Source organism: Eutrema salsugineum, unplaced genomic scaffold, assembly GCF_000478725.1.
Source record: "Eutrema salsugineum unplaced genomic scaffold, Eutsalg1_0 scaffold_7, whole genome shotgun sequence".
Lineage (NCBI taxonomy): Eukaryota > Viridiplantae > Streptophyta > Magnoliopsida > Brassicales > Brassicaceae > Eutrema > Eutrema salsugineum.
Genome location: NW_006256486.1, coordinates 10,611,676 through 10,636,193, shown reverse-complemented (window position 1 = coordinate 10,636,193; position 24,518 = coordinate 10,611,676). Strand labels below are relative to the sequence as shown.

General features: G+C 39.4%; 2 protein-coding genes across 2 annotated transcripts; one reads left to right on the top strand and one right to left on the bottom strand.

The window, feature by feature from the left end:
- Positions 1-3,977: 3,977 nt before the first annotated feature.
- Positions 3,978-7,759, top strand: LOC112083092 (uncharacterized protein At4g04775-like). The gene is made up of 3 exons (XM_024150822.1): positions 3,978-4,095; positions 7,199-7,383; positions 7,472-7,759. Exons 1-3 carry the CDS (start codon positions 3,978-3,980, stop codon positions 7,757-7,759), a joined length of 591 nt encoding a protein of 196 aa, XP_024006590.1.
- A 464-nt stretch (positions 7,760-8,223) lies between these two features.
- On the bottom strand, positions 8,224-10,533 carry LOC112083091. Its single transcript, XM_024150821.1, has 4 exons — positions 9,496-10,533; positions 9,161-9,393; positions 8,375-9,026; positions 8,224-8,292 (listed from the first exon to the last, which is right to left on the bottom strand). Exons 1-4 carry the CDS (start codon positions 10,531-10,533, stop codon positions 8,224-8,226), a joined length of 1,992 nt encoding a protein of 663 aa, XP_024006589.1.
- Between the last annotated feature and the right edge of the window lie 13,985 nt (positions 10,534-24,518).

The window sequence follows — 24,518 nt, the reverse complement described above, 5'->3', positions numbered from 1 at the left end:
CGGAAGTTTAGATGGTGAATGATGCAAACCTAGGTAGTACTGTTCAGATGGTGAATGATGCGTTTCAAGAAAACATAGCATCGTATGTTCAAAATGGTAATAGAATAGAAGAACCTCATTTAGAAGCCCACAAGTTTTTGAATATGCTAGATGCAGCTAAGCAACCTTTGTATGGAGGATGTAGAGAGGGTTTATCGCCTTTATCAACCGCAAGCAGGTTGATGACTATAAAACGGATTTTAATTTAGCCGAAGACTGTGTGGATGCGATAACTGATTTTGGTAAAGATATTTTACCTGAAGATAATATCTCACCGGCTTCATATTACGAGATTCATAAACTTGTAGGCGGGCTTGGATTACCATATGAAATGATCGATGTCTGCATCGACAATTGTATGATATTCTGAGGAACGACGAACATTTTTTGAAGTAAAAATTTTGTAACAAACCTTGGTATCAGGAAACAAGTGGCAGGGTACCTGTTCCACATTAAAGGATGTGGTATTTGCCATTAAAAAAGAGGTTAAAAATGTTATATCAATCCGAGCGAACAACAGCTCCCATGAGATTACATGCACAACACAACTCAGATGGAGAGATTGCGCATCCTTCCGATGCAGAAGCGTGAAAACATTTTCAAAAGCTCTATCTTAGTTTTGTGTCTGAGTCAAGAAACGTCTACCTTGGATTATCCACGGATGGATTCAGCCCTTTTGGTAAGCATGGGCGGAAATATTCTTTGTGGCCAGTAATTGTCACACCTTATAATTTGCCACATAGTTTGTGCATGAAACAAGAGTTTTTGTTCCTCACGATACTCGTCCCTGTACCAGAGCACCCCAAGTGATCTCTTGATATTTCTTGCAGCCACTAATTTTTAAGTTGAAGCTGTTATGGAAATATGGCGTTGAAGCGTTCGATGTTTCTCTACAACATAATTTTGTAATGCAAGCGGTTCTTATGTGACGATAAGTGATTTTTCGGCACATGGTATGCTATCTGGATGGTACACTCACGAAAAATTAGCATGTACGTACTGTCAATATAACACTGACGAAAGACTTCTTGGTTCGATTGTCATCGATGATTTCCCCCCCCCCCCCCCGATCATCCATATCAGAGGAGTACAACATTGTTTAGGAAGAACAAAAAAATTTAAGATGCTCCACCTCCAGAGCCTACAGGTTTAGATATAATCCAGTTAAGAAATTTTGGTGCTGACAAAGACGGTTTCATGTGCTGACAAAGACGGTTTCATGTTCCTGCCCAAGGGCATGAAGACCACAATTGGAACAAGAAGAGTAATTTCTTTGATTTGTCATATTGGAAGGACAATCTACTTCGGGATAAATTTGATGTTATGCACATTGAGAAATTTTTTTCGACAGCATCATGGATACTGTACTTAATGTGCAAGGGAAGACCAAAGATAGTCTGAAGGCAATATTAGACTTACCGAATAGTTGTTCTCGTAAAGACCTGCATGTAATGACAAACGAGATATCATTGCCTCCAACTTCCGATTAGATGCGCTTTCAAAAGAAGAATTCTTCAACTAGATTAAGGAAAGTGACAAATTTCCTGATGGATATGCATCTAACCTGCGTAATTGCGATGATAGTGGAAAGGTAAGTTGTGTGGGATGAAGAGTCATGATTGCCACGTTTTTATGCAATGCCTCCTTCCATTTGCCTTTGCCGGACTTCTACCTAAAAACATTCATGGAGCTATCACAGGTAAATTTAATTACTAGTAACTTATTATTTATATTAATTGTATATGTACATATAATACTTATTTTAAGTACTTTTATGTCCATTATGCAAGTATTAGTGCGTTCTTCCGAGATCTGTGCACGAGATCACTTACAGTAGGCAGTATCCGAAATTTAGAGGAAAAAATACCCGTTATCATATGCAATCTTGAGAAAATATTTCCACCAGATTTTTTTATGTTATAAAACATCTTCCTATTCATCTCCCAAGGGAAGCAGCACTTGGAGGACCCGTTCAGTACAGATGGATGTATTCTTTTGAACGATATATGTTCCACCTAAATAAGAAGGTGAAAAATCTTGCAAGAGTTGAAGGTTCTATTGTCGCACAGAGCATTAATGAAGAGAGGTCAAATTTTGCCGGCTAATACTTTTCATCTTCAGTAAAACTAAAAGCAGACACCAGAATGACATGATGATGGTGGTGTGCCACAGACTTATCCAGTGGAAGTCCCAAACATATTTACACAAGTTGGAAGGGTTAGTGGAAAAGGTATGCCTCGACGACTAACCGAAGAGGAACAACAGCACCTGCATATGTATATTTTATCAAACTGCGATGAAATTTTAGAATATGAGAGGATGTACATGTCGCAAATACGCAAATAGTTTCTAAGTTATCTATTATATGTTGGATGTACCTACCTATGTATATTTTGTCAAACTGCGAGAAAATATGAGGGGATGTACCTGCATATGTATATTTTATCAAACTGCAAGAAAATTGTTTTTACAATAACTATTATATGTTTTTCAAATTATATATTCTTATAACTTTAATTTCAGAATTTCATTAAAGGTCATTGTCTCAATACGGGGAATTTCTGGCTCGTACATCTGATATATCGTCTCAGTCCGATAGAATGACGTACCAATCATGGATCTTTGTAGAGGACTCATAAGACGGTGATCCCGGAGTCTAGTGACATCCCGGACATGTCTGATGACATCCCGGGGATCCCGGAGTCTTCCGTGCCTTCTCTGTCTTCCCAGGCATTCTACGATAGTATCAACGATTTATTTCTACAGCCAGGGTGAGAGTTATGCACGGTGCTTGATCCTTTCCGTCGAGGAAATGCGACTTGGTAAATAAAAATTTTAAACTTTTAATCTTATTGTAATATGTTTTATGAAAATAATAAGTTTTTTTTTGTAAAGGTTTGGATATTCAAACAACGGGATTAGCAAATGCATTTTACAAATGCTGCATTCGATGCTCGATAAGCCATACCCGACGTTCTCTGATCTTCCTGTCGAAGAGAAAAACATTTTGTTCAAACAATTTACGGTAAGTTTTTAGTTATCAGTATTATAACTAACAATTTTTTTATTTAGTATTATCTAACAATAACATGTTTTAAATTAATTTTTGGCAAGAGTTTACTTGGCATAGCAGTCTCACTAAAACTATCTAGAAGTTGTTTCTGGATGAGTGTGCTACGCAATACTCTAACCACATGTACGAGTTGAAACAGAAGTGGAGGAAAGGTCAAGAAAAACCGAAAAGTTTGAATCCTTCTGTGGCAACAATTCATACCTTATTGGCAACAGCGAGAGACAGAGAAGATGTCGAAGAGACAATCCAAAAACAAGAAGAGTCAACGAGACGACAAAGGAGAATACATTCACAACTCCGGTTTGATGAGTTTTTTTGAGTGGAGAAGACCAAATAGTAATATTTTTTTCTCTTTAATACTTTTGTATATTAGTTTTTTCCTTGTAAAAATTTTATTTATAAGTTTTTTTATAGACAAAGGCGGCAGGAGGAGAGCTTCCAAATCATCTAGAGCTGATGAAGGGGTGTCACACAAACAAGAACACCAAAGTAATTCAAGATCCTCTTGTAGCTGCAATTTGTTACAAGGTGGATGAAGAACTCAGCCAAGAGTCACAAGGTGATTCTTCTTCGCCCGTCATTCTCCCGTGCGAGGAAATCAACCGCCGGGCTTGCGAAGTAAGTTTGTTTTTGTTTCTCTTTTATAATTAAAGTGCTCTTTCTTTTATAATTTTGTTAATTATAAATATTTGTTTGATATTTGCAGGTAATTCCTGTCAATAAAGGATGTCGACGTAGTCTTGGGAAAGTACTATACAAGGAGGAGACATTGGGCATTAGTCAGGTTCCAGAAGATCTTATCGAGCAGAACTAAGCGCTCCAGGAGAAAGTAGCAGCTTTGGAGAAAGCTAAGGAGGATACAGAGATGAAGCTAGGCGATATGCAAGAGGAGCTTGCCACCATGTGGGGCTGGATGAGGTCGAAGTTTCCTGATTTTCTGGGACCAAGTTCGGGGACAGGCGGAATTACAGGAACATCCGGAAGTACGTGAATAGGAAATTAGAAATAAATTTGATTTTTTTGTTTCATTTTTTCATTTTGTAATTTGGATATTTAATATTTTGTATGAATTTTATTTTATTTATAAAATTGAATTTCAAATTTAATTTTAATTAAGCATTTCAATTAAATATATATAAAATAATTTTTTTTATTAAAATACAAGAGTGGTCGGAAATCGGTCGAAAATTAAAAAAAAAATTACGTCGGAACTACGTCGGGAATTGGACACTGTCGGGAATCCGTCATAAACTAAAAAAAAACACTTCACCGGAAATCCGTCGGGAATTCGTCGAAAATTATCAAATTCTATCTCTCGGATTTTTGTGGGAAAACTAATTTTGTCGGAAATCCGTCAGTAAATGACAAAATTGGAGAGCTGTCAGAAATCCGTCGAGAATCATAGGGCCATTGGAAAATAGTCGGGAATACCACGTCCCTCGGAATTCGGTCAGAAATGTTAAGCCCGTCGGAAATCCGTCGGAATAATGATTTCTTCGGAAATCCGTTGGAAATTTCTGATAAGATGATTCCGACCTTCACAGTTCATCGGAAATTCGTCGAAAATACCTTTTCCAGACGAATTTCCGACGGATATGCTCATTGGGAATCACATGTTTTCTTGTAGTTACCGGGTTAGCAGCAATGTGATTCACCCCTTAACTGTCACAAAAATACGAACATGTTGACTCTGAGGATAGCCGAGCTAGGTAAAAAGTTGTCACAACCATATAGTCTCATCTAAAGCATTACACATTGAAAGATATTCTGCTTCAGCGGAAGAATGAGAGACCATGCCTTGTTTCTGAGTTTTCTAAGAGATATGGGAACCACCAAGAAACATCAAATACACATTCAAATATTTTCGTGTAAATGGACAAGCAACATAATCTGAGTCACAATAAGCAGTAAGAGTCAAGTCTGCAGCATAACTAAAACAAAAAAACACTGACCAGCAGTGGATTTTAGATAGGGCACAACACACAATGCAGGTTCCCAATAACCCTCACACGGCATCTACATAAACTGAGAAAGAATGTTCACAATGTTCACAATGTGATGAGCAGATAAATGAGGCGGCCAATGAGACGTTGATAGCGCAATGTGTCAGGTAAAAGTGGACTTGTATCTGTAGCCAAGTGCTGGTTATGCTCCATGGGAAAAGTAGCTGGTTTGGAACCGAGCAAGCCAGCTTCTGATATATTCTCCAAAGCATATTTGCGTTAAGATAAGACAATCCCTTTTCATTGCAGGCAACCTCCAAATCCAAAAATATTTTAATTTGCCAAGATCCTTTATCTTAAAAAAAACATCACAAATAGTCTTGAAACTTTGATAAAGCAGCAGAGTTATTTCCGCAAATTAGCAAATCATCAACATATATGAGTTCTCGAATTTCAACAACATCGCAAGAGTATGTGAAAAGCGAATAGTCTGAATATGATTGAATCTAACCAACCTCCTTTCAAGCAACTGTGAGCTTAGCAAACTAACAATGTGGTGCTTGTTTGAGACTGTAAAGAAATTTTATCAAACGACACACTTTCTCTGGATCCAAGTGTCGAAAACCCAATGGAAGCTTCATGTTAAGCTCCTCCTCAAGATCTATATAAGGAGGCATTATGCACATCCATCTGATGTACTTCCCAAGTTGTTCGCAACCACCAACTTTAAAATGTTACAAACTGTTCTCATTTTTGGCACATGAGCAAAAGTCTCCGTAAAATCTTCACTGGCTACTTGATGATTGCCAAGAACCACTAAACGATCCTTGCATCGTTCGATCAAACCATCAGCATTATACTTAATTTTGAATACCCACTGATTACCAAGTGCCTCCTTGCCATCGGGGAGATCAACAACATCCCAAGTACGAGAAAATTCACAAGCACCAACTTCCTTTTGCATTGCATCACACCAAACCTTATCCTTGAGAGCTTACTTATAGTTATTTGGGTCAACGCCAGCAATAATATCTGCTAGAAAAGCTTGATGACCAGAGAAAAACAGAACGTCAGAAATATAAGTTTCAAGGAGGTATAGTGTCGTACCTGGGAACGTAATCAGAGACGCTGATGTGGGACAATTATAAAAGATGTGTATTATTTAGGCAACTGCTGCTGTAAAGCAAATAATTGGAGAGCTTCTTGGGCTGTGGTCTTGGACGTTGTTCTCGACCCAGAACAGGAACAATAGAATTGACAGCTTCAACATTTGAAGACGCGGAATAGGTGAATAAGTCTTCAACAACCGGTGCTGGTGAGGAAACATCGATCTCAGTGTGTGTGCATCAGGTAAAGGAGATACAGTAGCATATGCACCATATCAACTGAGGGAGAGCATATCACCGACCAACCACCTTTGATGAAGAATTTAGTCAAGCCACATTGCCTTTTATCCGACCAAACCAGGAGTTACCCTACTGATGCAGCGTAGACTCTGTTTCCATTTTGGTGTTGGACTTTAGTTTTCCTTTTGTTGTTCTTTTCCTTTTTCTTTGATATTATTGGTGTTCATTTTTACTTTTATTATTATTGACCGAATCTTAAGTCGGTTAAGGATTTTAGAAGAATTATCAATAAGGTTGATCCTTTGACTTGTAAGGTTACAACTCATATTATTATGGGAAAACGACTTATTTCCCCCCGAGAACTATGACATAGTAATAGATCCCCCCATAGTTTGAGCTTCGTCTTATATAACCCTGTTAAAAGTTTCCACACCAATTACCCCCTAATCGTATCTTTGTAAACATTTTTAACCAGAACCGTTGATTTGAATGGTTTTTGTGCTAAACCAGATAGAAAACCAGGTTTGCTGGAAACCAGAACGAGTTTTAAACCCGACCAAACTGAAGATCCGACCCTTTAAAACCCGATTTGAACATAAAAAACCCGACACATCCTAAAATCCCCAAATTGAATTTGACGAACCCTAAATCCCGAAATTTCGTATTTCTTAAGCGATTGTGAGTTTGTTGTTAGGATAGGTGTTCTTACTTGATTCGAGCTTATTAAGGTCGATTACATAGGTTTAGAAACTTCATAACACTCGATTTTCTGGGTTTGATGATTTTTTTTTTTGTAGACTCGAAGATGACGAGCCATGATTCGGGAGCTTCGAGTGCAGCATCAGGTGGTCGAGGAAGAGGGAGATGTGTGGGGGTGCCTAAGAGATGTTCGTGTGGAGAAGGCATTGTGGCCAGAATTTCTAAGTCTGACTCTAACCCATACCGGAGATATTACCGTTGTGGGTTTGCGGTTGAGCAAAAGGTATGATTCCCTTTCTTTTAGCTTTGTCATTATCTGAATTTATGAAATTTATCCGAAATTGAGTGGTAGTGGTTATGATCTGATGTAGCTTGTCAATGACAACCACACTTTCAAGTGGGTTGATGAAGCATTGTTGAATGAGATTGAGGCTTCAAAGTTTAGAATAGATAGACTTGAAGAAGCTGTTAAACCAATAGCTACAGATCGTATGGAGGTAGAGAAGCAGATGTATGAGAAGTTTGAGTTGAAGTTAGAGAAAGAGATTGTTGAACGAGTGGAAGAAAGAGTTCTTGAAGCAAAATCCGAAATGAAGAAATTGATGTTGCTTGTGTGTTTTGGATGTGTGATCATCCTTGGTTGTAGCAAGCTTGTTTGAAGCTTATTTGTAGTTTATTTGTACTCTTGGAAAGCTTGTTTGACGTTTTTTTTTTTGGGTTTGAAAGGCATGTGGTAATGGTACTTGTTTGAAACTCATGTGGTAATGGTTGAATCAATTTGCATTTGTCTTTGATATTTGTGTTACACTCATTTGATATATTGACTAAATTGTAAACTGAGTCTTAACATATCCTGATTCAGTTGTAAACATAAGATATGCTGAATAAGATAACCTTAACATCATTTATAGCCACAGACACAACATGCCCGAAAATAGATGCCAAATAAAGATCTGAGTTGTTTACAAACCTAGGCATTATGCAACTCCACAGACCAGTAAAGGTTCGAAAAAAATGCCAAATAGAGAAGGTTTTGTAACAAGGTTCCAAAACACCTAAAACAGGTTAAAAGAAAAAAAGAAAAGAGACCAAACAGGTCCAAAAAACTACACGATCCTAATCTTCATTCTCCAAGCTGAGTAAGAACTCCTTGAGAACATTCCGGCTGAGATGATGATTCACCTAGAGAAGCCTGCAAAAAACAAAGAAAAAGTTACATTACTATAGAGAGAAGATGAGACATTAGTCAACATAAAGAGAAGATAAGACTTAACCATTGTTGTCTTATTCTTTTTCTTGTGAAACCGTGAATTGTGATTAGCAGCTCCACAAACTTTGCAATGCATGATCCTCTTCAGCAACTTGTCTTTCTTCTTCTTAACCGGAGATTCAGCTTGTCCTTTCTTCCTTTTTTTATCCGCCTTATTCACCTTGTTACGGCCAGGCATGTCTGGTACCGGTGGCTGCACTATCGAGGGTTCTTCTCCTACAGGCCAAAAGCGAGCACCTCTGACTGGAACTACACCATCTGTATAAAGATTTCTCCACGTAAGGGTCCTAAACCAATGGCAGATATAGTGCTGAGCTTCCATTTTCTTGTGAATCATCACGCCGTAGGCATGCTCACAAGGAATGCCGGTTATTTCCCATCTTCTGCAGGTACAAGTCCTCTCCACCAAATCAACTCGGTAAGCACATCCATGGAGGCTTGAATAATACTTCATGTTGGTCGATGGTTGGACAATACACTTCGAAGCATCCTCATGCAACTCAGCTAAATACTTACTCACGTATGGAGTACATAACCATTCGTGGCTAACAGCTTGGGCACTTCTCTTAGCTATACGAACCATTGCAAGTCTTGCAATGGTCTCAAGCATCGGTACTAAAGCCTTATCTCTGGCTTTACCTGAAACAAATATGAACCTATAGTCTTAAAAACCCCATCAAAATAAACATAAAGAGCTAACAGTGAGACATACCTATAGAGTTGTTAAAGGATTCCACGGAGTTGTTCTCCACATCTTCACAAAACTCCTAATTTGTAGAAGGCCCTGCACCAAGTCTCGGGCTTAGTCTTCATCAGATCAGCATAAACAGCTTCGTCAAAGAGCTCAATCTTCTTCAGATTGTCTCTGAACTCTGGTTCATTATAGCTCCAAGCTAAATTCCAGATCAAGCCCTTCAACTCGGGTTTCTTTGCATTCCGAGCCTTCAAATTCATGTAGATGTGCCTGACACACATTCTGTGTTCAATCTTAGGTAGCTCATCCTTGACAGCAGCAAGAAAACCCTACATTAAACATTAGTACAAAGTTAAAAGGGAATACACAATTGACTAAGCGATTAATCTCAATACTAAAATGACAAGAGGAAAAATATAAGTGATTTTTACCTTTTGACGATCAGAAACCAAGACATAACCATCACCATCGCCAAGTTCTAAATCAGCCTTGATCTTCTGAAAAAACCATGACCAGTTATTAGTATTTTCTTTCTGAACTACAGCCCAAGCAATGGGGTAGATCCGATTATCAGCATCTCGACCATTGGCTATGAACAGCTCGCCTTTCTGAACCGTTTTGAGAAAGCACCCATCAACACCTATAAGCGGTCTGCAATGTTGTTTCCAGGACTTCCTCAGATTATCAAAACACACATAAAACCGCTGGAAAACATGTTGTCCCTCATCATTTGTCACACAGTCAACCACCACAGAAGAATTCGGATTCGATAGCTCTAACTCAGCCTTATAATCTCTTAGCCGAGCAAACTGCTCTGCATACTCTACCGCAATCCATTTCAATGCCTTGTTCCTAGCATGTTGACATTGAGGCCTTGAGACAGAGATCCTCCACTTCTCCATAATCATTTCTTCAAGCTTCATAGGCATGTAATACTCAGGTTCTTCTCTTATTTTGTCCAAGAATAAACGAGCAATCACAGGAGCCTTCAACATCTTGCATTTCCCATTAGGGACACATGTGTGCTTCGACTGAAATGTTACCACCTGCCACGTACCAGACTTACCAGAAATTGAGCTATAGATGCGCCATGAGCATCCTTCACCGCCACATGTGAAGCTCAGCTTGGTTTTGTCATACTTGTTTTGCGAGATATTGTAGCCAGTTTTGAGAGCATAATCGAGCACAGCCTCCTTAAACGCAATACCGCTGGTGAATAATTGCCCTTTGAACAAATTCCCATCACCTCTTCTTATATTGTATCGCCTCTTCCTTGCTTGTTGCTCTTCAGTTCCTTCATTCGGTATATCAGGATACACATTATGCATGATAGGAGGTCCATCGGTGAATTGTGTCAAAGCTTCCTCTATGTCGTACTCGTAACGCTCTTGACGATCTTCACCATCAGAGTCAAAACCAGGAAATTCTTCCTGGAATGCGGGCACACTATGCCATTCAACAATCGACATCCCTTGAATCTACACCACACCATAAACGTCGAAAAAATATGGTTTAAAAATCCAAGAGATTCGTCGAAAGATACAGCCACCGAGATTTTCGAGTTATCGACAAAAAGTTACAAAATTGATGCAGCGTACCTTGTTTTTATTGACGCAGATTGAAGAGCTTCGGTCGAATCGAGATTACAAGGCTCTCACTCGCTCGATTTTCTGCTTCGTCGAATTTAGTGTTCGTCAAATTTAGGGTTCGTCAAATTTAGGGTTCGTCAAATTTAGGGTTCGTCGAATTTGGGGATTTTAGAAAGTGGGGAAATCAATTTCTGGGTTAAGTTATAAAATCGGGTCAAATCCTGGTTGAGTTATTCTAATCGGGTCAAATCCTGGTTTTGTGTTCTAATCGGGTCTTAATTCGGTTTATAAGTTTCATTAGACGGTTAACTTTAATCTGGTAAACAGTAAACCACTACAAATTACGGTCTAGCGGGATTTTTGATTACAAACTTTACAATTCGGGTTAAAAATGTTTACAAAGATACCATTAGGGGGTAATTGGTGTGGAAACTTTTAACAGGGTTATATAAGACGAAGCTCAAACTATGGGGGGATCTATTACTATGTCATAGTTCTCGGGGGGAAATAAGTCGTCTTCCCTATTATTATTAATCAAAGAAGCTCTGCTTTCTTAAACCCTTGATATCGGCTAGAACAAGAGGTTCTCAACTCTCAAGTTGCGTGATTTGTTTGGGCATTCGTAGACTAAACAATCGATTACGCAGATATCTATCGGTTACTATCTTTGAGTACATCAGTTGGTATCAGATTCCAGCAGCTTTAAATTCTTAATTAGAGCTTGGTCCTTGTTATCATGGCTCCTCGCAAACCTACCGTGGAAGAGCAACATGAGGAGATTCAGCAAACGCTGGAAAACTTCACCTCTGGGCTACAGAGTGCGTTAAAATCAGTAGTAGAAGAAGCTTTAACCACCGTTTTGGCAGATCAACATGACCATTTTCATGGACGACGGGAGCAGCACCATGACTTTCACGATGGTGAATCTGACGATGATTTCTTGCATGAGAATCTGTTCGCAGACCCTGATCATGAGGTTTGTCATCGTCAAGCACACAATAATCAACGCCATGTTCATCGTGAAGACGACAGAGATGATTGTTATGACAATTGTCAAGCTCTGCACCAGCCTAATTCTTCTCGTTGGGATTCTTGTTTTAAGGTGGACATTCCAGAATTCGTAGGAACTTTAAACCCGGAAGATTTCCTTGAATTGTTGAATGTTGTGGAAGAAATTCTCGAGTTCAAGCAAGTCCCGGATGAGATGAGAGTTTCTTTGGTGGCAAATCGTTTTAAGAGTCGTGCCATGGCGTGGTGGCAGCAGTTGAAAGAGTCACGACGGCATGAGAATAAGCCTCGTATTGACTCTTGGGAGAGAATGAAGAAACATATGATACGCAGCTTTCTTCCTTACAACTATGAACGTACACTTTACAATAAATTGCAGAACCTACGGCAAGAAAATCGTTTGGTAGATGACTATGCAACAAAATTCTTTAATATGGTGGCCAGAACGACGCTGACTGAAACAGAGGAGCAGCTCGTTTCACGTTTCATTGGAGGGTTACGCTCTCAGATACAAAATGCTTTACAACAGTTTAATCTAACTACAGTTTCAGAGGCACATCAGCGATCAAGAGCCATGGAGATTCAGTTTTGATCGTCTTGGACGATGTCTGGTGCACGTTCTCGGTTTCAAACAACATCCACACCTGACGCATTCTCTACTTCTCTGGCCGACCCGTCGCAGAACAGATCACCCTAAATGAAAACCCATGTGGCATCGGATTTGATTGCAGCATCATGGCCAGCTCGCCCTAATGCTCTGAGGTGTTTTGCATGCGAGGAAACAGGACACCGCCAAACCGCATGTCTAAATCAGAATCGTCGAGGTTTGATGATTCAAGATCAAGATGACGACGGAGCACCACGTTTTGATGACTATCATTCAGATTCTCAGGATCACGATGTGGAATTAATCACTGGAGATTCAGGTGCTTCGATCTTAAATCTGGTTTTACGCCGCAATTGCCTCCTTCCTCGTGCCTCTCAAGATTCTTGGCTGCAAAGTACTCTATTTCATATGACCTGTATGATGTCGTGTCAACTGCGTGAGGGAACAAGTTTTACTCTTAACAAAACAAATGAAAGCCGCAAGTGCACAGCTAATCAGTTGTAGTATTTAGGGATCGAATCCACAGAGATTTGTGTGCCTGGTATTCTTCTACGGTTTTTAACTTTATATCTAAACTAGATTGGTTTTAAAGGTTGGTTGTTTATCACGAATTAAACTAAAACTTAAAGAAAGCAAATAAATCTATCCTAGAAAGCAAGTAGAAAAATCGAATGGAAAGCAAGTAAAGCAAGTAAAATATCGAATTAAAGTAATTAAAATGCAGATCTAAATAAGCAAATAAAAATCGATTTGTTTGTAAACTAATGACTAAAAACGCTGAGCTTTTGGGAACTCTAAGGGATCATAATCGGTTTTGACACTAGGGTAGATAGATTGGGATTGACGGATATCGATATATAGGTGGTTCTAGAGCTAGAGTATGGCGGTATGACTATGTCACTGTCATGATCATAACCAACTGTTTCTCGCAACCCTGACCAGTAGGTTTCCACTCTGGCCCTGGAAGGGAGAGAACACAAGAGCTGCACAAGACTCGTCAATACTCACGATCTCGCCGCAGGTACGTTTCCACTCCTACGGAAAAATTGCCTGTTTCATTCTAGGGCTAATACTTAATGAAAACTTTCGCAACACTAACTATCTAGATCAGATACTAGGTGATCAATCAAGCATACATGCAATAAGAACAAGAATAAACAGAGAATAGGTCGAAATCCCAGATCTATAAACCTAGATGTCTTAATCGATTATGAGAGCCCCTTTCGGGAACCCTAAGCCCAACTCGGGATCTACTCAGACATGGATGAGGTCGACATCATCATTGGTTTTAATAAAAGTAATGAAAAACAGTAAAGAAAAGAGATTAAGAAAGCTTCTCTATTGAAGAACTCGGACTTGAACAATCTTCTACAAAAATCGCATAAAAACGGCTAAAGGAAAAGGGTTTCTGTAAAGTATGAAGGGTTGTTGCTAAAAACAACCTAAATGACAAGTATTTATAGTCTTCAATACTCCACGGTCTCTAGGGTTCCGAAATTGAGGCTGAGAATGACTTTGGGCTTCAGAAATATGGGCTTTAGTTCGGAGCTTGATGGCCGCGGTCGGGAATGACGTGACCGCGGGGATTAGGTGGTTGGCTGCGGTCGGGAGGCTTCTGACCGCGGGAAATGGGCTGTTGGCCGCGGCCACGTGACTTGCTGGCCGTCTTCGAGTGGCTTCGGGGCTAATGGAATATCTTGAGATCCAACCGTTGGAATGTCTCCAAACCAAGTGCATTTGAAATCTGGTTGATTCTTCTATAAGTTGTCCAATTTTGAGGGTGATCAGGTGGTGAGAAGGTCTTCGTCTCTCCATGAGAGTTCTGACGGTCTGCATTTATCCAAAAGAGTCTTTTTGTTCCAATTTGTGCCTCTTTATCCCAAATTACCTGAAAAGTCTTTTAAAATCCGAAAACATAGAAATCCTTCGAAAACCTTTGGAAATGGAGTAAAAACACCTGTAAAAGATATTAAAGTGATCCATAAAAATGGTCAAAATCCGGTGTTATCAACTCCCCCAGACTTAGTCTTTTGTTTGTCCTCAAACAAAACAAAGGCTAAATCTCGGCGAGAGGTTTGAAAACGCAGGAAATAAACAAAATCTCAGAGACCAAACTTCTAGACCAATATCAATTAGTATGCATCAATCAGGAATAGCATAGAAAATTCTCACTAGTAATACAGGCATAACTAGTCCGTTAATCCGTCATGCGGAAATCTATGCACTAAGATCTTACTTCCAGTCAACTAGCTCTTAGCATTCATTAAAAATCTCGGTGGTTCTCATCAATAAAAATCTTGGCAAGGCAATCTAGGCTAGGTGTCAAAAAAGGATTATTCTAGGGGTAAGGGTAAAGTGTTTACGGGTTACCTGAAGATCTGGAGGATGCAGGATATTATGCAAAACCACAAGAGAGAGTGAAGCTGTTGGTATCCACAGTTTTCAGTCACTTTCTTCTTGCCATAGATTCTTGGTCTTCTTCCTCAGGTTCTCTCCTAACTCCCCCAGACTTAGATTTTTGTAAATCTTTCAAAAACATAGCTCTATAAACGCTTAGTAGATGCTTCTTGCTCCACAGATTTCGACAATCTAAAACTCATTATGCTTTTTTTGTTTCCCTCTCTCTTTTTCATTTGTTTTTTTTTTTGAAGAGAGGGAACACCTTTAGATATAGAGTCTTAGAGAGCACGAAATTACCAGTTAATATCTGTCTTGTAAAGCTTTATGAGGTTTCTGATACTCTTCCTTCCCAATTCCATCCAGTCTCCTTTGTGAGTGACTGAAAACTGCGTTGCTCCTCTTCTCTCCGACGTTTTTGCACATATCTGCTGATATAAACTAAAGAGAGAATGCATGAGGATTGAAAACAAGGGTTTTGGGTTTAGGGTATGGTACCAGATAAAGATAAACTGGTCATCTAGGACGACGAAGAGTGGTAAAAGTGAGGGTAAAAGACGTCCTAGATGTGTATGTCGATGCCTGCTTAAAATCAATGATGAGAAAATTAGATGTCAATATTAAGGTCAAATAAAATGAGCTAGTATATCCTATCAGAAAGAATCTCCATGAATAGAAGTCCTCTGGTGGGAGTTCGTAGTGCAAGTACTCTAGCTACCGCCTAGTCTAGTGCTAACCACAAATGAGCTATCATGCATAGTGTAGAAGTGTGCAGGTCTAAATCATCATAGTTTTTGCGTCAAACATTCCTGAAAAATACTTAATGTCGAATAGGTTACATATTAAAAATTAAAAAGTACTTGAAATTTAAAAGCAAAAGCAAGAAAATGATTAGTACGGATAGACATCCTCCCCCAGACTTAAATCACACTGTTCCCAATGTGAAACAGTTGGTGAGAAGATGGTGAATAAAAGCGAAATAAAATAAGATAAAAGAAAAGAAAATGATGATAGAACCGTGATGGTAGTGAAGTACTGATCAATCACTCATCCTCCGATGTGTCTGCTGCGAACTGGTGCTGCTCCTGTAGGAAGGTGACAACGCGCTCAAATCGTCGTCCCTATCTCTCAACTCTGCGCTCCAGATCAGAGTGTGTGTGCGATGATGTAGATGATGAGGTGTGGCCGGACGAAATAGATGGCTGAAAGTGAGCACGGGCCGCAGCTGCATCACGCTTTGCCTTGGCCACTATATATTGGCCAATGGTGAATGGTAGACGAGGTACAGATGGCAGAAATTCAACGGTTTCCGGAGTCCATCGCGGACATCCTCCGTTAAACAATCTCGGGACTGATGGTGAAGGCAAACTGACTCGGTTCTCCTCAGTGCTAGTGCAATACTTGTAACCAAACCTGTCTGGATTGAAAGCGGCACGAGAGATAGTGTGATCGTGAGAGAGATAAAGTATGTCATACCAGACATCGGGAAGTGGATCATCAGATGAAAAATCGAATCCTACAGCCTGTAGTATCGCTGTAATAGCACTCCCGTAAGCTGGAGTAGCGTCCTCGCAACCATGTAAGTCATGCTTCACCTTTACCATGTTTTGTGCTATGATCCAGGCAAAGCAGGCAAGTCGTGGGTCGTCCATAAATGGCATCTGAAGTGTAATGAGCTCGGTCTTCAAAACACATCCCATGTTGGCTTTAGAGAAAATCGTGTGTGCTAAGAGTTTAAGCACAACTCTCACTGCTGGATGAGTAAGAAGGGCTGACTTGGATCTCCCGCTATCATAGACTCCATGACCCATCTCTCTCCACAAGTTAAAATCGGGTTCATCTTCAAGGTAAATGCCATCAGTGTATGGAAGCTTAAGAGCTTCGCAAAGCTCAGAAATGGTAAGCGAGTAAGGCTGTCCGCGGATAAAGAATGACAGGATGCCATCTGATGCTCTAGGGTTCCTCCTCTTCGTGTGGTGGAGTGTAATAGTATCTAAGAACTCGCGGACTAGCTCAGGATAAGTTGGAAGGTTCAGCTCCATGTAGGGTCTCAGCTTAAGTGCACCGATGTACCAGATCACATCCTCTCTGATTCCAAGCATCTCAAGTGTATGATAATCAATGCAAGGCGTGGGTTTGATGTTCAGCTTCTTAAAACCTCTTGCATAGTCCACTCTCGGGTTTATCTCCTTGCCAATGTATCGAATCTGTGGTGGCTCAGGAGCTGCTCGTGTTTCTCTTGAGTGCTGGAGCAATCTCATCACATAGTTTCTTCTTCTCGGTCTGGCTTGGTTCAGCATGTACTCTCCTAGAGTAGCATCATCGGGAATGTCCTCAGAGCTGTCACCAGTGCGATGGCTTCTTCGGGATCTGGTTTGTTCCATTTTTCTGCAAAACGAAATGATTCTTGGAAAAAGAGTGAATATGGATGCTGATTTTAACACATTAAGATCAGTTATACTAATACTAGTATAAAGAGATCAATTAAAACCATGAGCAAGCAGAATTGACATTAAATCAAAGAAATCAAGTAGTTCATGACTAGATTCGGATTTTTGATGTTCTCAACATAGAAATCTTCTAAAAATCGGTTTTAATGAGCAATTTCAATGTCAAATCTATAGCTTACCTAATACTATCACTAATCACACAAGACTTAATCAGATTCATCAATTTTGCTGTTCCAAATTCGATTTTTATAAAGCATGTAGAATTCAAATTTCAAAAATCTCAATTTCTATTAAACTAGGTTTTAAAATCGATTTTTAGATAACCTAAAAGGATAATCTACTGTTCTTAATCTATTTCCACCATCAATAAACTAAGATTTGGGCTTTTCTAAGTTCTAAAATCAAGTAAAAATGGCGAGTTTGAGGTTCATACCTTGCTGGAAAGAGAGATTTGATGATAGAATTGAAATCAGCTTTGAAAAAGATTGAGGTTTCAGCCAAGAATCTTTTAAAAAGCTCAAGAATTGAAAAAGGTGTTCTATCTCCTAAATCTCCAAGTCTTTTGGAAGAGAAGAGAAGAAGGAGTTTTGATCCAAAAAGTGCATTTCTTTTCTTTAAAAAAGCGTTTTTGTAGCAAAAACGGAAAATTTCCGGAATTTTTAAGTTTACGGGAACTTACCTTTCTTGTCTTGCACGCAAAGGAGGTTTAAAACTTACGGAGAATCTTAAGGGGCTTTACCGGGAATACTTCGGAAATCACCGGAAAACTTCGAAAGCGGCGGAAATCTGCGTCGTCACCTCAACGACCAACGGCCACGGTCAGGAGACGCGCGACCGCGGTGATTGAAGGCTCGGCCGCGGTCACATTCACGGTGCCGCGGTCGATACACCCTTGGCCGCGGGTCGGTCGGTCGCGACCGCTGCTCCTTCTCCTGTGGCCTTTGTCCATCTTTCTGGTCTTTGCTGGGCCGAGCAGCTAAAAACCTACATTTTTTTCTTGGTTTTTCTAATTTTCTGATTTTTTTGTGTTTTTGTTTTGTAAAATTCCTGAAACTAAAAAGAAAAATAAAGCATAAATTGTAAAAAGGAAAAGGAAACTAAAAGAAAGAGTACCTAAATGGGTTGCCTCCCATTAAGCGCTTTTGTTTTAAGTCGTTTAGCTCGACGTAGGCATGAAGAATCAGGCTGATTTGAATGGCACTCCACTTGATGTGCCTTTATCGCTTCCGGTCACTGGAGGTTTTACTTCTTCTCCTTGAGGAGCCATCTTCTTTCCTTTACACTTCTTTCAGACTTTAATATTGTTTAAAACCCTTTTTGTGTGTTCGATCAGCTCCTGGATTTGGTCCTCACTAGTTTCTGTTGCATCCGGTGGAATGATGATCTTGATCTTTGCAAAAGCTTTCGGCTTCTCTTTTTCTTTCTCTTTTGGCATGTTTCCTTTGCTTGGAAAATCGTCTAGGATAGTCGGGTAGTACCTTCTGCGATCCACATTGAGGAAAACAGCATGCCGGTTTGCGTGATCGATTACTGCTCCTACGGTAGCTAGGAATGGTCTCCCGAAAATGAGTGGCCTCTCCTTGTCTTTATCCATCGCCAGGACTTGGAAATCTGCTGGAACCTGATTAGTTTGGAGTTCAAGAAGCAACCTCCTCTGGTACAACTGGATTTTCCTAGACATCATTGTGGAATGTGTCTAATACTTCCCTAACTTCAGGAACAACCTTCAAAAAATTAGTCACAACAATCAATAATGTTTGATTTAAATCATAGATGCTTTGCAGAAAAAGAATAGTATTCCACGAGAAAATATCAAAGCAGTAGAGCACCATATGTACTTTACCTTAACAACTTTAGGTTCTTGTGAAGACATATTGAAAGGCTGAGCTTCTAACTATATGGATCGACAGTTCAAATGTTGTAAGATAAGTTACCTCACTTGTTTTTGTACTTGAAGATTGATGAGCCCGATGTCAGCAAGTGATGTCTGTGTGCGTGAGGGTGTCAAGTTTTACCCTAATGAAATCAATAAGCCGCAAGTGCACAGCTGATCGATTGCAGTACTTAGGAATCAAATCCACATGGAAGGAGGTTCTTTTCTGCAAAAGCCTTCGAAAGAAATATGAAGTAAGGAAGTCTAGAACCAGACAATATTTTAATAGGTTTTGGTGGTGTCTTCAAAACGTAAGAACTAATCTTAACGGGAAAATACGGAAATCAAAATGACCTAATAACTAAACCTAATAAAATCGACAAAAAACAATGAAGACGACTAGACCTAATTTGCTTGAATGAAATCGGCTGGAATAAAGAAATTAACCTAATGACTAAAGCTTGTATGAAAATCGGCAAAAAACTTATAAAGACGAGACGCTGGGTTTTCACGGAAATTCTCTCCGGGGGATGAACGATTCAAAACATTTCTAAAAGTTAGTTTAAAAGATCCTAGCTAAAACTTTTAGTCCTCGAGTCACAAACGTATGAATACGCCACTGTCGTGATCATAACCGACTATCTCTCGCAACCCTGACCAGTAGGTTTCCACTCTAGTCCTGGAAGGAAATAGATGCAAACTTTCTTAAGACTCGTCAACATTCACAGTTCGCCCACAGGTAGGTTTCCACTCCTATAGTTGATATGCTCTGTTCAAACTAGATCTGGCCCCGGATGAATACTTTCATAACACCAAGGACCAAGATCAGATAGTAGTTCATGATGCTACTCCCATGCATTAAAAATAAGTTTACAAGAAAAAGTTCTAGGGTTCGGCTTCAATAGCTAATGGAATCCTCATCGAACATATATAGCCCCATCGAAATTCCTTTAAACCCAACAATAAAACTACTCAGACATGATTAAATAAAGCAAAAACATTATATTGAAAAGCTGAATAGAAATCGATATGGTAAAGGAACAAAAAAATGGTTCAAGAGATAAATCTCTATCTCCCTAATTCTAAAACAACACTAAAGAAAGAAAAGTATTAAAAACCTAAAAAGTATTCATAAGCATACGACTTAGGGTTCCTAAAACATGTATTTATAGTGTTCAAGTCATTTCAAGGCGTCACTTAGGGTTTCTCCAAATGAGGGAAAAATTTTGGGCTTGAAAATGGGCTTGTAAGCCGGACAGACCAATCTCCGTTGTAGGGAAAGACGGGACCAGTGCGAATTGAGTGTTGCAGCGGGTATGAATGCTTGCCGGTTGGTTTACGGGACATCTTGCTCTTCGCGTAACTTTTTGATTGGATCGTTGGATTACCATGTTGTAAAGTGTGCTGGAAAGCTGGTAGGTCCATTTTTAATGTCTCCAAATTTGAGTTGAATCAGACGGTGAGAAGGTCTTCATTTGAGAGTGAACTTCTGACGGTTTGACTCTGAGCTGGAATCTGGTCTTTTATCCATTTTGTTAAGCTTTTACCTAAGTTTCCTGAAAAGAGTCTTGAAACTAATACTAGAAAAACATAATAAAAGCACATGAAAGCAATAAAAAACACAGAAAAAGTATTTCAAAACGATCCATAAAAGTGAACAAAGTACAGTGTTATCAACAAGTAAAGTGCCAAACTATATTCTCAAGTCTGATAGCTTGAACTTGTAAGCGTGAGAAAATGAAAACAAAACTCACGTCATGGAAATATATAAAATTTGAACAGAATCTTAGCAAATTGATTATAAAGACTTTTAGGTGAGAAAGATATACTCAGTCTGCAAAGAAGCTCTCTTTTTTATTTGTCTTGAATAAGGCTAGTTGAAACGCTTCTGGATACAATTACAACAGTACAAGAGAATGAAAATCAGAAACACTATCCAAAAGAAGTATAAGTGTGTGGAACCTACTTGAGAATGCAATATAGTTCTCACCTCCTCTGGCTTCACACCTGCACCCAGTCTTTGTACGTTTTCTGTAGCCCACTGACCTTTTCCTTTGTTTCAATTCAGCATCCAATAGGACCAATCCCGAAAGAGATGTATCACATTAGCAAATAAACATCTCGAATTTCTAAATCAGGTGTAAACAAGTTCATATCCTCAGCTCAGCGGTCCCAAATCAAGTCAATGTTAAGCACTTGTAATGACATAGAACTCACATTGTTGAACACCCACATAGCGCCATGACATTAGAGCAGACCACAATCCATGATACGGTTAAAATTATCTAAATCAATAGTCATAAGCAGAAACTTCATTAAAAACCTTCAATAGAAGTAAGCAAATACTATGAATTTCTGATGCAAATTGTCAACCTTGTTAATAATACCGTTCAACTTAAACGGTTGAATCAATCTTCGTCAAATCATCTTTAGAATCTCCATTGTTAAATCATTCTTGAAATCGCAAGTCTCTGTCTTCAATGACTGAAAACTGCATTGATCCTCTTTCTCTTCAACGTTTTTGCACATATATACATCTTATCTTATATATAAAAGATGTATGTCTTTGTCCAGTCCTGAGCCAAAAATCTATAAAGCAAAAGTTTGGCACTGCGGAAAACAGTTTCAATTACCAATTTTCAGGCTCAAACCAACGGGACAAGATTTATCAAAGGTATCAGATAAAGGACTATCCTCGGAAACAATGGCGGAGACGAGATCTATGGCATTGAGGAAGGAAACAACATCGAAAACAACCGATAAAGTTCTGAGTTCTCGTATCGATGTGGTATTACGAAGAACTGAAAACCTCGAAGAAACTTTGGAATCGCAAAGTCAGAAAATCGAGAAGACGGTCGCCGATATGTTCGAAGCAATTCGTCTTATCCAACAACCGACGGGATCGCCTTCAACATCAAACGATCGGGATGTGAGTCAATCTTCACCACCTACGAGAGTTCACACCGATCCATTAAATTGAGCTAGATCAGGTAATCTCTCAAACTATACCGGGATCACGCGCATGGCTAGACTGGATTTTCCTAGGTTTAGTGGTGATAAGGTGAAAGAATGGTTGTTTAAGGTAGAACAATTCTTTAAGATTGACCACACACCATCTGAGATTAAAGTAGCGGTGAGTGCGATTCATATGCGGCTACTTGGCATCAATCTCTTCTTGAGGAGTTGGGAGAAAATCATATGCCAGATTGGGAATCATATAAACAAATGTTGCGAGAAATATTTGATGTGGTGTGGGATGATCCTATTGAGGAATTAAAGAGGTTGCAGGAGACTGAGCGTATACCATAGAAAGTTTGAAAATATCAGAATCAGAGTGAAGATGTCAGAGGAATATCTGGTCAGTGCATATTTGGCAGGCTTGAGAATCGACACTCAGATGCATGTTCAGATGTTTCAACCTCGAACAGTGAGGCAATGTTTGATGTCGGGACGCTTGTATGAAACAGCTCATCCTAAGAAGATTCAGTCTAACTCTTGGGGATCAACGAAGTTCACGCCACAAATCAAGGGCATATTACCATTACAGAAAGAGGAGTTTGTACGCAAACCGGTAAACCAAGACAGATTGAAAGAACAACCTAGGAAGTTTCTGACACCTGAAGAGATGGCTGATAGACGCTCTAAAGGACTTTGCTACTTCTGTGATGAAAAATTCACTCCAGAACATGCTAAAGTCCACCGGAAAGTTCAACGGTTTGCTGTAGATATAGAAGATGAAGTAATGGTGTCAGCGGATGAGGAAGATAAAGAGAATATACAACAGGAAGGAGTAATTGCGAAGATTTCTGTCAATGCTATCTCGGGTATTACAACTCATAATACAATGAGGGTGAAAGGGATTCATAACAAACGTCCTATCTTCATCCTTATTGATACAGGATCAACTCATAATTTCCTGGACACGAGAATAGCAGAGAAGTTGGGATGTCAGTTATTACCAGCAGGCAATGCGAAGGCCATAGCTGCAGATGGTAACAGGGTTTCGGTTCAGGCAAAGATTGCTAAGTTCAGATGGGAATTTCAAGGCACACAATTTGAAGACGACTTCATGGTAATACTGTTGAACGGCTGTGACGAGGTATTAGGGATTCAATGGCTTGAAACCATTAGTCTGGTTACATGGAACTTTAAAAACCTAACCATGAAGTTTGATTATAAGAAGAGGAAGGTTGTATTACATGGGATTCATGATAGTTCTGTTCGGAAAATCAAAGCAGAATAGATTAACAAGTTCAATGACTCAAGTATACAACTATCAATGTTGTGTGTATGTCATGACGAAGAATCTGAGACGAGTGCTATGTTTTGTCTCAGTACAGAGGTTAGAGACGAAATCCTGAACCAACCTCTTGAAACGTTACTTTCTGCTTATGCGGATATATTCGAAGAACCAAAGGAGCTACCTCCATTCAGAGAACTTCACGATCATAATATCCCTTTATTAGAAGGAGCAAATACAATAAATCAAAGACCATACCGTTATGAAATTCACCAGAAAAAATGAGATTGATAAGATGGTTAAAGAACTATTGGATGCAGGAACGATCCAAGCTAGTTCTAGTGCTTTTGCATCACTAGTGGTTTTGGTTAAGAAAAAGGATGGGTCATAGAGGTTATGTGTTTATTATAGAGGGTTAAACGGCATGACTGTGAAAGACAGGTTTCCCATTCCTCTTATTGAAGACCTGATGGATGAATTAGGAGGTTCCCGAGTCTATTCAAAACTTGATCTACGAGCTGGCTATCATCAAGTCAGAATGTTTCCACCGGATATATACAAGACTGCCTTCAAAACCCACAACGGTCATTATGAATACATTGTTATGCCTTTCGGCTTAACAAATGCACCGGCTACTTTTCAAGGGTTGATGAACTCGATCTTCAAAGAATTTTTAAGGAAGTTTGTGTTGATATTCTTCAATGATATACTGATCTACAGAAAATCTGAGAAGGATCATTTACAACACTTACAACAACTCTTTGAAGCGATGCAAAAGGAAAAAATCTTTGCTAAGAGGTCTAAATGTGCCTTTGTGACTCAGAAGGTAGAGTACTTAGGCCATTTTACAGAGGAGAAAGGAATTTCCACAGATCCTATGAAGATTAAGGCAGTAGAGGAGTGGCTTATACCTTCAAATCTGAAACAACTTAGGGGATTCTTTGGATTGGCAGGATACTATAGACGCTTTGTCAAAGGGTTTGGCACCATTGCAAGACCTTAAACAATCTTGACAAAGAAAGACTCGTTTATATGGACTGAGGAGGCTACAACTGCTTTTAATGCATTGAAGAAAGCTTTGTGTACCGCTCCGGTATTGGCACTCCCAGTTTTTGATAAACCCTTTTTGGTGGAAACTGATGCATGCGGCAATGGTATAGGTGCAGTTCTTATGCAAGATGGCCATCCCATAGCTTACATCAGCAGACATCTAAAAGGGAAACACCTAAATCTGTCCATCTATGAAAAAGAGTTATTAGCAGTGGTGTTTGCAATTCAAAAATGGAGACA